Source organism: Haemaphysalis longicornis, unplaced genomic scaffold (genome assembly GCF_048455015.1).
Source record: "Haemaphysalis longicornis isolate Haplotype H1 unplaced genomic scaffold, Haemaphysalis longicornis Haplotype H1 scaffold_174, whole genome shotgun sequence".
NCBI classification, from domain to species: Eukaryota; Metazoa; Arthropoda; class Arachnida; order Ixodida; family Ixodidae; genus Haemaphysalis; species Haemaphysalis longicornis.
Genome location: NW_027526279.1, coordinates 36,723 through 50,336, shown reverse-complemented (window position 1 = coordinate 50,336; position 13,614 = coordinate 36,723). Strand labels below are relative to the sequence as shown.

Genomic DNA, 13,614 nt, shown 5'->3' with positions numbered 1-13,614 from the left:
AAACAAACGGATGAGTTCTTATCCTCATTTTATCAATTTCAGGAACACGTTGAGGCCAAAAAAACATCTTTTCCAGTCACTCTCCTTTTCGTCGCTGTCATTGTGCGACTCTCAGTGCAACTTTTCGGATACTGAAATGCAAAACTAAAAAGGGGCACGTGGTCATACCTCCCTACTGCTTCCACAAACATTCTACTTTCAACTACAGTGGACTCGCATTACAGTTCTTTTTCAGTCAAGAGCGAGGGTAGTGAGTCAGCCAGCGACATCTACTCCAGGGATTCCAGCTCTGTCATTCATGATGGGTCGATTTTGCTGAAAACGTGGCCAGCCTTCGCTCAGTAGACATCATGTTTGACTCAAGGCAGTTTGGATGCCTCACGTGCGTTCCTAAAGGTTTTGTGATGGCCCTTGGGTACTCCACTGTGCATTTTTAAGAAGTTTACAATTGTGAAATCAGCTTCATTGCTGTTCCACCACCACTCCCCAGTTCTCTTCAGGGAAAGCAACACCCCTGCAATTGCTGTGGGTTCTATAATTAGACCTCTAGTTGCGCAACAGTGAGGGTGTGTTCAAATAAGTCCTGGTCGTCAGTGAAGCTTCGTTGGCAGGTTTTGCTCTACACTTTCTCATGGCTTTCCTGTCCTTGCGTGCTTCCCTGGTGAATCCTGTGCGTAGTCTTATATGCAATACTGGCATTTATCATGGCATTAAGATCCCTTGCCAAGGACTACTTGCCAGTGACAGTGAGAAGAATGGTTAACTCCAAGAAGGCCACTTTGACATGTATTGCCCATCTCTACCTGACAAAACTGCTTCACTGTATAGACACAGACACCTGAAGCACTAACCCATATTTTTGCATACTCGAGCAAAATGTCTACAGACACTAAATAGTACCTTCTTTTGTACAGAAACCTTGCCTGGAACACTGAACTACATAACACAGCCAAATATTTTTGATATGTCCACCTCCTTTCAACTAATATACAAAAACTATTACATGAATAAGGCAATGCCAATTTTAGCATGAAACTTCTCAAAGCACACTTTGAAACAAACCTCTTATCGACAACACTGTTCGGTTGTGCGTATCTTGAAACGCTATAGAATGTACCAGAATGTCGATTGCACATTGCAAGCTGAGATGATGAGCTGTTTTCAAAAGACTGACTCTAAGATGGCTGCGAACAGCCTTGTTTACAGAACACAGACATGCAGCTAAGCCAAAGTGCCATCCCCTAAATGGCAACAAACCTGAACCAGCTCCCAAGAGACATAAGCTACAAAACGCACCGAAGAAATTCCTCTTCTGAAGATTCATTTGGCATTGTAAAAACCAACCAATGACGGGGACTGCGACTGATAGGTTGGTAGTTGTTCCACATCCTGTTCTACGCCATATGCACCTCAAAAAATATTTTTTTCAGCGGCATAAGGGTCATGTGGAAGTTCCGTTATTGATGCTCCTTTCGTGAACTACTTAAGGGGGGACGCGGCTTTCAACTTCGGAAAAATGACCAAAACATCGTTTTTTTGAAACCCGCATATTCGGCTTCTATGTTTCCTATTCTATGCGTCTGCAAAGTTTTTACGCTGAAAAGCGTCGCAAAGTGGCATAAAAAAATACTTTTGTCAGGCGCGGTGACAAACTATCAGCGCAAAAGGGCGAAAAAACGGCAATTTTCGGAGCGCTCTATCTCCGCAACGGTGCCACTGGGCGCGGCCATTTTGATATGGTTAGATCGGCCGAGCGATCGTCTTTCCGGTTCCGCTCGTCTCTTTTATCTTCGTTCATTCACAAACGCACAAACGGCAGAAAAGAAACGACGCACAAACGAAGCTAGAAATAGATGCTGAAGCGCTATTGGTCCTCCGGTCGGGGCACAGAACAGCGACCCTCCTCATTGGATGTCACGGGCGCAATGCAAGATGGCGGCCGCCTGAGCTGCGTAGCGAGCGGATTGAGTTCATTTTCGCCGCTTCGCTCGGCCGAGTTTCTGTTCAATCTGTGGTATTCAACACGCACGTTATCGCGATGGGAATGCCTGAGATCGCGAGCCAGATTACGGGAAGTTGTGTGGCTCGAAAGGAGGAGGTCATCGAACGCTTCGTGGTGCGCGTGACTCTACCGTCGCCAGACCCCGGAGGGTGACGCAGTGTGCGCGCTTGCGATAGCGGTTCGTGAAGTGAACTTTTAGTCGGGTTTGCGATGTTTACACGCTTGGTTATTGCTGTGTTTTGACTGTGGACTCGCTAGCCTTGATAAAGAAACGGTCGACGCGTCAAACGCTGCGGTGCGCACGGCATAGCCGACGCGCATTGGAGCATCACATGACAGGGCAACCGGTTACGATTGAACGCCAGTAGTTGTAATTAATGCCTGCGACGTTAGATTTAATCTTAAAAGCGACCTGACCAGCCATATCAGGTATAATCAAAGTTCGATATGTCGCGGTAAGCGTGCGCTGCGATGCGCGCGAGCCATATCGCCTTTCTTGCGCTACGTTTCCCGTGCACTTGTAATTTTCATGCAAACAGGTTTGAGTTAATAATATAGGAATAAAAATATGCTCTCTGCGTTAAAAATGTACGTTACTGTGGCAGAATTTTACAGTGATTTTTTTTAGGGAAATTATTGATACCATTGCTTAGGGCATACTGGCTGTGCTGCGAGAAATATTGGATGCCTTGAATGTCAAAAGTAGTAAAAAAATATGCTCTTGCATTGAAGTTGGGAGTTATGCAGAATACTCTACCAAGCTTCAAAGTAGCTCATTTTCATCCTTGTGGTATGCAAACTTTTGGCAATGAACAACTGCACGTATGAGTACTAAGTTGCTGTGCCAGGCAAGATAAAACATAAAAAAAGCCAAAAATGTTCAAATTTAAGTAAAAAAAATGCTTAACTTGTTGCCATGGTGACAACACTGCAAAAAAAAGGAGGTTGTCCAGTGCGATACAGCCAACCAGCTAACCTACTTTGCATTGAAAGCCCATTGAAACCCATCTTCCCCTCCGTTTGGTTTGCAAAGGGGGTATGTACTCTTCACGGAGGAGCTGAAAATGATGTTTTCTGGAAAGAGAAAGGCTGTAAAAGGCACTCCAATTTCAATGCAAGGCCTTCCAGAAGCCCCATGTTCAAAAGGACATGAAAGGCTGCAACCGTGGCGACTTTTGATAAGTGAAACCTATGTTGCAACTTCGGAAGCCGTTTTCTCAAAACAGTTTTTTTTGCCACCTATGTCGCTTGTACCAGGGATTTCTTCGTGACCACTGGGTCTATTTTGATTCCGTTTCTTGCATTACATTCCTTGATGAACAGTTCAGGTCGTGACACTTTTGGTTTTCCAGATTTGTTTTTTGTGACTTTTTTATTCAAATAGTCGTTCACAATCAACATGCCTGTTGCACATTAACCTCTAAAAAAATGAAAACTAAAAAATATTGCTTTGTAAAAAAAAAATTCTAAAACTGTCACGACCTCGCCCATTCATTTGGGAATGCAAAGCACTTCGAACAAGTTTTCTATTGTGTTTTATAAGTCGCTCAAGCTCGGTACAAGCGGAACAGAAAGAAAATTTAATAAATAAAAAAGTTATCAAAATATTATCTTGAAATTTTGATGGTGTTATCACAGAAGCATTTCCAGTTGCTGTGCCAATTTTCATCAAAATCCACTCAGAAATAAAAAAGTTGATTTTGAAAGCCACGTCCCCCCTTAACAGCAAAGGCAAAAGTTGAAAATCGTGTTTGTATTGCAAGAGACAAACCTAAGCATGAGCAGTGCCTCAATTGCTTCCATTGAAAGCAATGCTGCACTCAAACTAAGACAAGCAAGAAAAAGTGAAAGTTTTACCACTTTTGCTTATTCACTTAGAAGCAGCTCTCTTGGCATGCATGCAGAGGAAGAGGTCACTTTAAAAGACAGCACTAAACAAAAAAGAAAACAGTTTTCATGCAGTAAAAAACCACCAAAATTCCTCAAACGCAGCAAAGGGCCACACCACTGGACGCCCGTAAAGAAATTTCACAAATAGTTTGAACAATGAAGAACGCTAACGCAGAGACCAAAGATTGAGAGTAAAGAGAGCAACGCGTCCAGACTTGAAATGAGAATAGCGTACGCAGAAGAACCAAGCCATAACGCATGCGCAGATGCAAGGCAAGAGTGGTGTAGGAGGAGAGGCAGGGTACTGAGTGAAGCCTGAATTAGTCGATGAAAAGTACTGCCACGAAAATTGCCCCACTGATACAGCACTGCTCCGCACTACGACGGCTGAAGCAACACAATTGCCACGTGTGTATTGAAGTGAACTATTCCCGGTATTGGCAGGTGCGGCGCTGTGTAATAAATGCTTCTGTTCTGTTATCACTAGTTTCATGTTAATTAAATACAGATGTGGACCTAAAACAAGTACGAATGGAGTTTGCTTCATTATCAGCAGCCTGATGCTAAACATTGATGTGAACCTAAAACATAGAACATATGCATAAACAGACCTAGACGTATAGCCTTTGCAAACTGATATAAACGTACACCTCCTCGGTGCCACTTCTTCCAAATTTCAGGACAGCTTGGCTGCACTAGCACGTATGAAACAGACTGCAGGCGAATGTATGAAACAGAATAAAACAGACTGTACGAACAGACTGTGCGACTGCGAGGGGAGGAATGAAATACTCACATCTGCCGGTGCCTCGCAGGGCCTCTGCTGCGGCTGGCTCACACACCGGAACTGCATGTCGCTCCTGCAAGGGGTGGTACGGGCACGCCACGGAGAAAAAGCATGAACCCAGGGTAAATTCCTCTCCCAAACGAACAAGCTGTCAAACAGGTGATGGGCAGTGGTCACATCCAAACACACTCTCTCCTCCTCAAAGCTGATGCGAGCAGCAGACAATCTGCCTTCTTATTAGAGAAAGAGGGGTGGGGTGACATCGCTGCTTGTAAAGCTCCCCAACAGGGGGTGGCTGCCACCCTCTCTGCTCTCTAGCCGTCCCCCTCTTGTGGCACATGGGACACCAATTGTGATCCCTGCTCCGTTGTTCCGTGTCAAGAGGAGGTCGTGATGACGATGGGGAGGAAGAGAGGGATGGTGATGCGGAGGAGCATGATGCTGATGATGTTGGTGAAGAGGGACAGAAGGATGCTGCGGCATACATACTGCCATGAGCCGTACTTCGGAATCACATTTGCGAGCTTCTTTTACCAGCACGCGAGTGCACCCGATTGTCTTATCCAGTGTTGCAAGCGTACGCCCCACGTCGCATATGGGATATGCCACGCCAAGCAATCTTTGTTTCATAGGGGCAAGGGTGTCAACACATGGTCAAAACTTGACAATTCTTGTTAATTTGGCAATGCTCCCGACTCGAATGAATTGGATGGTTCCAGAAGTGAGAGCATTCAGAGATAAATGCTGGCAGGGGAAAAAAAAAGTGGCATTCAATTCACCGACGCTAGTCTGTGCATGTTACGAGATTTCGGCGCACGATAAAGATCCCCAGGTGGTCAAAATTAATCCGGAGCCCTCCACTACGGCGCGCCTCATCGCCTGCGTTGCGTCGGCGCGTTAAACCCCACAATCAATCAATAGTCTGTACATGTCCCTCTATTGACTGCTTCTTCACCACTCGCGTGTTGTTCTTCTTGTTTATCGCGGGGCGCACAAGTTCGCTTTAATAAACATCAATTTCGACAAGAACCTTGCTTCTTTCTTCGATGCGGGACAACACAAACAGGCCAACTCTTACTCGGAGCCAGACACGCGCACCGACAAAATGACTGTTCAGTTATGCGTCCCTGCAAATGGCCACCGAATTGACAATTCCAGCAGCGCCGAATTCGTTCGCACTCAAACGCTGCGACCAAAGAGTAGCAGCGCATGATTTGTTATTCGCTACTTCTCCAGCAAAGTAGAACTGGGCAGCATGAGACAAAAGAGACACATTTCAAAGCCCAAACGACCCTGTTCTTGGTGGTCACCCCTGAGTTCACACGAAAATGGGTTTTTGAACATCTTTGTTCGAGGCAGGGAAAAAAAAAAAGCATGCCTTGAAATGCCTGTAAATTTGAAACTATCTCAATCTTAATCCAAAGTCTGGGTTCAGCTAGAACACCATCGGCTCACCAGATTTTTTTTTTTTTTAGTTAAAAGCTGTAAAATGTGCATGCATGTCCCAGCAACGTCCAAGCGGCTGCACTAAAACTGCAGCTCTGCAGCAGCCAAAAAATTCCACTAACGTACCAGAAACAAAGCAGCCTCCCCACCTGTTACGTGCAAAATTTTGAAGATTTCAAATTTGTGTTTTACCTGCCAAAGCAACCCCTGACCTCTCTCAATGAGGTGCTCTGTAACAGAGCGCTGTAGATTAATCCTGACCACCTCAGGGCCTCAATCTACATTCAAATTTCAATGCATACTGTTTTTGTTTTCCCATCTGCGTCCATCTGCATCATCCATCTGCAGCAGCAATTTCTTCCAACATCTCCTTTAGAACAGGCACCCAAATGTGGATGTTGCTTAAAAAATACAACACTCGATTGGAACCCTTAAAAGTTTCCAGCGATGGCCCACACTGTACCACTGCTGCCCGTATTGCATCACTCTGCAGCGGGAAATTCAAAAGTTTCTCAATACAGTTAAACCTCGATATAACGAAGTCGTACTTGGGGCCGCAAATTTCGTTAAGGGGGGACGAGGGTCTTAAAACTAACTTTTTTATTTATGGGTAGAAACTTATGAAAATTTGCACACGGATGTGTTTTGCTCTGTAGATTTCAAATATGCAATTATATTTGAGCTGGTGCTGTTAGTTCAAAAGTTATCATACAAAGTGTTAACCTCAATTAGGTAATTTCTTACGCAGCTTTAATGAACTTTCGCATTGCATTTTGTCACTTTTAATTACATGAATGGATAGCCAGAGAGTTCCCATACCCGATGACATCCTTCGTTTTTCTCTAAAGTCACGGCATCCTAAAAAAATATGTCAAGTACAAAAAATGGCAGTATTGGATATTTTGGCTCATCAAAATAACTGCAAGTCATTATTTATGCGTAGCCTAAACAGAAAAACTAAGAATGTCATCTGCTGGCTCCGGCTGTACTGAAAAAAATGGTACCAAGATTGACCTTATGAAGCAAGAAGAAGTTTCCAAAAAGCTGCGTAAGGCTGAGGGAAGTGACCAAAAATATGAAACTGAGAAAACTGCATTTGAAGTTTGGCCATGTGTTATGAGATGAACCGTCAGTAGTGTAGCATCAAAATTTCCCAGTAACAAAGACATGTTCTTCCCATTTTCAAATCTGTCTTTGGATTCCAGAAATGTCAACTAGAACTGGAGATACAAAAGGTCAAGTAACGGACCCCATCAGGAATTTAGCAATATTTATCGACTTCGAATCGGTTGGCATTTTGTTAGCGTTGTTAAATCTGGTGGCGTCTTGCTGGCGTCGTGAAAACTGCAACAGTCCTTCGTGAAGTGCCATCATCTATTACAGTGCACTGTGGTACCCAGAATATTGTGTACGGCAAAAGTGTGAGGGTGAAACTTGCTTTAGGTGCCCCCCTTTTTTTGTTCTTTGGTGAGGCTATTTCATTCGTGGTTTTTATGCTGGAAGTTTGAGAGGATACAGGGGTGGGACACTGCGCAGTGCGTTTTCCGCAAATACATCATGTTGTTGGCCCTCAAAAGAGTCTTTTGGGGAAAATAAATGTAGCCGAAAGGCAAACTTTCTTGGCCTATGGGGATAAACCCATAGACGCCTTTTTCCTTCAAGCCGTGCATGGTGCGGCTATCTCCATCGGACATCACGGTTGTGTACCGCAGCCCATTCTTGGAGAGCGAGCGCTTGAACATTATCAAGGCTGCCTCTACCTCCATGCGTCCTGCACCACAGTCAATGTTTCGCTGACACTCATGGTCTGCCAGCCAATCTTCGTAGCCCTCATCTGAAGCTTTGGGTCCGATGGCGCAACCTAAGCAAAAGTTAGAGAGGACTACATGATCAATCACCAAGCCGGTGTACACTTCAATGATGCAGCCCACTCCAATGTGTGACAACCGTTCCCTTGTCATCCATGTGCCATCAAACATCACATCTATGTTGTTTGGCGGCTGACCAAGGTCCGAGTACAAGTCCTTGATGGCACGCACACTATCAGCTTCAGAGGCTGCTGCAGTGTCCTCGCAAACCTGAACCACTTTCCTCAAGTGCGCTTGGAATGTCTTGTGGTGCAGGCCTCTGTGGGACAAGTTCATACCAGCACAAAAATCTGACAGAGCAGTCACCCCCTTCCCGATGCTTTGAATACTTTTCTAAGCCCTCATATTCACTTCAAAAAGAGTGATATCGCCAGATCCTTCGGTCCTTGGCGAGGAAAAACGTTCCACACGGTGTTCACAAACCACCGAGCACGTCACCTCGAGCTTCACGGCGAGGCCGTACTGCCGGTCAGGCTTCCTCAAATCCGGCGCCGCCAGCCCGCACTTGCCGCACCTGACGTGCGCAAAAAGGTCCTTCAGCATTGCAAAATCCACTAAGACAAAATCTGTGCCGGATTCTTCCTCTGAGTGCGCCAAATCCACTTCAAGGTGGTCGAATTTCCGCTGCGTTGCTGACTTGGTCTCCATTCCGCGCTTGACCTCGTCCGCGTGTTCCGTACGCGCGGCGATCTCCTCCGCCGTGTAATACCTCGTGTCAAGCCGGCAGGACGTGCTTGGACCAGGTATGGATTCCGGAGGTGGTTGGTCAGGCGATGGGGCAGGCGAGGCAATACGAGGCGGCGAACGATTCTCATCCGGCGGAGTCGAGCGGCCCGAATACGAGGCGGCGAACGATTCTCATCCGGCGGAGTCGAGCGGCCCGAAGTCGCACCACGCGACCTTGGGATAGGCGGACGACGCTTGCGCTTCCCGTGCGCATGACGGGTTGTCGTCTTCAAACGTACGTCTCCTGGCATCATTCACGAAAGTACGCGATGGAAGAATTAGAAGAAACTGTAAAAAAAAACTGCTCTAAGCGAGCGCTGCGCCAGAAGAGCGGACTCTGTCAGACGCGCGTAGCAGACGCCATGATGGCGACCGCCATGACAGCAGTCGCGCCGACCAATGGGAGGGGTCGTATGGCGAACTCAAACCGCGCGCGCCCGCTCTAGCCAATCGGCGGCCGAGAAGGTGCCTTCGGAAAACTGGCAAGGGCGGTATTTCTACTCAAGCGACGCCATTTTGAGATATCGCAAAATGCGCACAAAGAAACAAGCTTCAAAACAAGACCAAGATGGCGGCGATCGGTCGGCTGCTTCGCCCGCGGGGCGCGCGGGAATTTGAAGCAACTTTTGCCCAATTCGGGGCATTTCGTGGCCCTCGAGGCGTTTCAAAACATGATTTTAGAGTATTTCCCGATGGAATTTCGCGTTGATATTTTGAAGGCAGGTGCTTGAAGGTACAATAATTACAAAAATTGGATTTTCTCAAAATCGATATTTTGGCCATTTTTGACCATTCTAAGACCCGCGTCCCCCCTTAAATCGAGAATTTCGTAAAATCGAGGTTTCGATTTTACAGTTCATTTAACCAGTTATTGGGGTTTTAACACTTTGGCCCTCGCCAGGCAACAACTGCTATGTAGTTACCTCTCCAATTAAAGCGAAATTTGTACTAAAACTGGCCGCGAAAATTGTGTGAATTAAGAGTTTCAACACTTGGGCAATGGAATTCGGATAGCCGACAGTAGTTCGTGTCATCGTAAAACCGGTGCTTTTTCCGCAACGCCTCATTAAATATGATAGTAGACTAGGTTTCCACTTTTTGTTTTTTCATTTCGGTCACTACTAAATGCCGCTGTTATAGTCAATTGAACCCGCGCCCGCGTCCATGTCCCGTGAACTTCACCCCGCCGAGGTGCTCGTTCGAAGTTACGCCTCTTTTCGTCTATTCAGTGGTAGGCTTAGGGGCCTAGGCGCGGCGGGCCAACAGCGGAAGGCTGCTATGAAACTTTCGAAAGACTTTTTTCATGTACAAAGGCTCTGCAGTATAGGCGCGTGATGCAACCACAACACTCGAGATAAAGCCATGATTGTGAGTTCAGCGGAGTACACGCGGACCGCTTCACTGTGTGGAGCAGCGCTTACGTGCTCCGGAAAGCGGAAAGCTTACATTAAATAAAATTCTTCCGGCCAAATTCGATTAAGCAATTAATTTTATGCCCACTGAGCCCTTACGAAACTGATTTCTCCGCACCGCAGCTGTCTAATGAACGCTGGTGAAACGAAGATGACCACGTTCAAAGAGAGCAATTTATTGCCACCAGCACTCGATGTTCAAGCCGTAGTGAAGAAGTCCGTAAGCAGTGCTTGGCGTTTCTTGACCAGGGCGGGCTTTACGTGACGGTCGTATTGCTGACAGCGCTAACAAGGTCTTAACATTCGTGTGCACCTGCGTGCCTCCGCAGAACATCGATGGCATCCATCACACTTCGGTGGCTGTCAGTTTCACCGAACTTACTCAGGCTCTTGTTCGGAACACTTTTCTTTCTCTTGGAGTGCTCATGCTGCTTACAAAACTCACCTAACGATGCACGAACAAAATATTAATTTGGTTATCAGCGCGCACAACCTAGAGCAGCAGCACCGTAAGCAATGACGCTGATGACGCGTTGAAAAAAAAAGCTTGAAATAGGCTTCGGTAGCCTAAGCATAGAGGGCGCTGGCGTAGGCAACGATGGAGACGTCAAAATAGTGGCCGCACTATTAAACCGTCTATGACCGCTAGCGGTTTGTGCAGCTTCGTTTTTCGCTTTTAATTGTTGTTAACCGTAGATTTCACCGCTTTTCTTTCATTTGAGCCTTCAAGAGTCAATTTGAGCACTGAATTTTTTCAATGTAGGGCCTGAGAGGCAAAATAAAACGTGCCTCGACCGGAATTTCGTTCTTCCTTTCTTGTCGTGACTTCGTTAAATCGAAAGCGCCGCACAAAATTACTTCGTAAAATCGAGACAAAAATACATGCATTTAGCAAAATTTTGTTAGAAAACTTGAAAAAATTCGTTATATCGCGAATTTCGTTAAATCGAGGTTCGTTATATCGAGGTTCAACTGTAGTTCTGGCATTTTTTTCGTTTAAAAGAGCGTCTTTTGTGCCCGGAATGGACTTGAGTCAGTCCAACAAGGGCTATGTTTTTCAAGCTGACCCAAGTTGTATTTTGTCTTAATACCCCCCTTAAAAAAAGAAAAGAGAAAAGATAATTCCCTCCACACTGCTCAGCTGTCTGTGCACAGTCCCCCAGCAGCCCCTCCCAGGGGTTCCTCACCTGGCCCGTGCCTTGGCGTAGGAAGGCACCTGCTGTCCGACGGCCGGCGCCTGGCCCCTGGGGGAGTTGACGCTGCCCCCTCCGCCGGAACCGGACGACGATCCGCTCAGGTCCAACGCGCTGTCGTAGTCCGCCCCAAAGTAGCTGCAGTTCTGCAGTGGGCAGCCCCTGTGCACACCACGACGTGCAGAGAGAAAAAAGGGACGCACTCAATAGGGTTCCTTAGATACCGCACTTTCTCGTGAATAATTTTGAATTCTAATGGCAGATCCGGAGCGGTCACCATGCTCCACCGCGGAGAGCATCGACTCCGCGAAGAGCAGGTACTCCGAAGCTGCCTTTGGAACGCAGCCGCTCCCGCCCGAGCAAAGTGCCGAAACGTGCCAGGAACAGGGAATCCCCCGCATCCTTTGCGTCGCACCTTCCACGAAATCGTCTGGTTCCCGCAGGCCCCACGGCCGCGTTCATCTCACGCTGCGTGGCTGGAGGAGGCAGAGAAGGTGAGCGCTGGCCGGAAGCGCAGATGGTGGCGACGTTGGCCACGTCACGCGGCAAAAGCAAGCACCCTAGTGAGTTCCGGCCGACTCCGCCGATTTCAGCGGAGCAACTTTTCTTGCTCCACGGAGCGATCTCGGCTGCGACGGCGCTCCCGATCTGCCATCGGAGCAGGATTTGGTTGCTCCCGATCTGCCATTGGAACGCGTTTGCTCCAGACAGAGAAGAAAAGTTGCTCCGAAAGGGCTCCGGATCTGCCATTGGAATTCAACATAAGACACGATTTCTTTTTCTGCAAAATAACTGCCAGTGCAACATACACGTGCAGTGATTTCAAGTTTTTGTATAAACAACATACCAGCTTTCCCCATAAGCAATAGAATGACGGGGGGAAATACAGACACATATTTGCTCCCTCTCTGCACACACACAAAAAAATTGCTGCTGCTGCACTTCTTTGGGAGGGCACAGCAAAGCATGTTGGAAATAGAATGTTAGTGTACTTATCACACTCTAAGCCAATACTTTTCTTTTTTAAAACAGGCATACGAAAGTCAAGGGTCAGCTGAGGCATTCATATCAAAATACACCAAGTATTCAACGAAAGCCGAACCAAGGCACGCAGTTAGGGCTGCCTTGGAGCTCCACTAAAGCCGCTACCATGTGCAGCCATAGCCAATAGAACACCTTGGATACAGGCCTGCATTTCCACATCTGCGAACCTGGTGACTTCGAAATTCGTAAAACCCGTGGACCAAGGGGAAGGCAGGCGGGGGGCAGCATGGGTCAATTTTTTTTTATTTTAAAAAGATTAATGTACTGTGACAAGCGTCCTCACATTTCCACGGCCATAACTGAAAACCGTCAAGTCTTGAAGAGCAATGAGCAACTCCACCGGGCAGGAGGGGCGAATTCTGACGTGTAGCATTTCAAAAACACATGCTAGTACTGTGGAGGCTTCGAGCTTGCCATTGCACTGTGAAGCAACTACCGCAGTCGTACCACAGGTCGTACTGCATCATCGGATGCGGTGGTCATACAAAGAATGATGTGAACACGGAAGTATACTAATCAGATCGTGAACAATATGCCATAAACAAGCTTGCTGAGGTGACAGCGAGTTATGGATATGGATGCGTAGCCCACCCTGAGAAGACTGCTGATGATGATAATAAAAGCATGTATAAACCTTATGCAAAAGTGCCCCATCTACCGGAAGAAAAACGAAACGAGCACGTGACGCCATGTTGGGGGATGGCTGTTGCGGGATTGCTTGGTACGGAGCGTGTGAGGGGCTTTCTGGACTTGGCGATCCTTTTATATTCAGATTTAAGCGCAGCAAAATGAGCGACGAGTGATGTGTGGACCTTCCTCTGTTGCCCACAATGGCAGCCTACCATTGCCCCTGAAGAAGAAAGTGTGTGGCAGCTGCATGTTACCGGTACTCACCTACGGGGCAGAAACTTGGAGGCTCACTAGGAGGGTTCAACTTAAATTGACGACGACTCAGCGAGCAATGGAATGGAAGAAGACGTGTGTAGCATTAAGGGACAAGAAGAGAGCGGACTGGGTCAGGGAACAGACACGTGTTAAGGACATATTAGTAGAAATATTAGAAATATTCAGAAGAAGAAATGGACGTGGGCGGGGCATGTAATGCGAAGGCAAGATAACCGTTGGTCATTAAGGGTACCAGAGTGGATCCCTAGAGAAGGCAAGCGTTGCAGGGGGCGGCAGAAAGTTAGGTCGGCAGATGAGGTCAAGAAGTTTGCGGGGATAAATTGGTCACAGATAGCCCAGG

The 13,614-nt window shown here is 47.0% G+C and overlaps 1 protein-coding gene across 1 annotated transcript in view; it reads right to left on the bottom strand.

Moving 5' to 3' along the window:
• LOC144166519 (signal-induced proliferation-associated 1-like protein 2) overlaps positions 1-13,614 on the bottom strand; it is a gene marked incomplete at its 5' end in the record, with an annotated part of 80,702 nt that overhangs the window by 31,314 nt on the left and 35,774 nt on the right. The window contains 2 exon segments of the mRNA XM_077696028.1: positions 4,689-4,752; positions 11,319-11,486. Coding sequence (XP_077552154.1) covers positions 4,689-4,752; positions 11,319-11,486 — 232 coding nt within the window.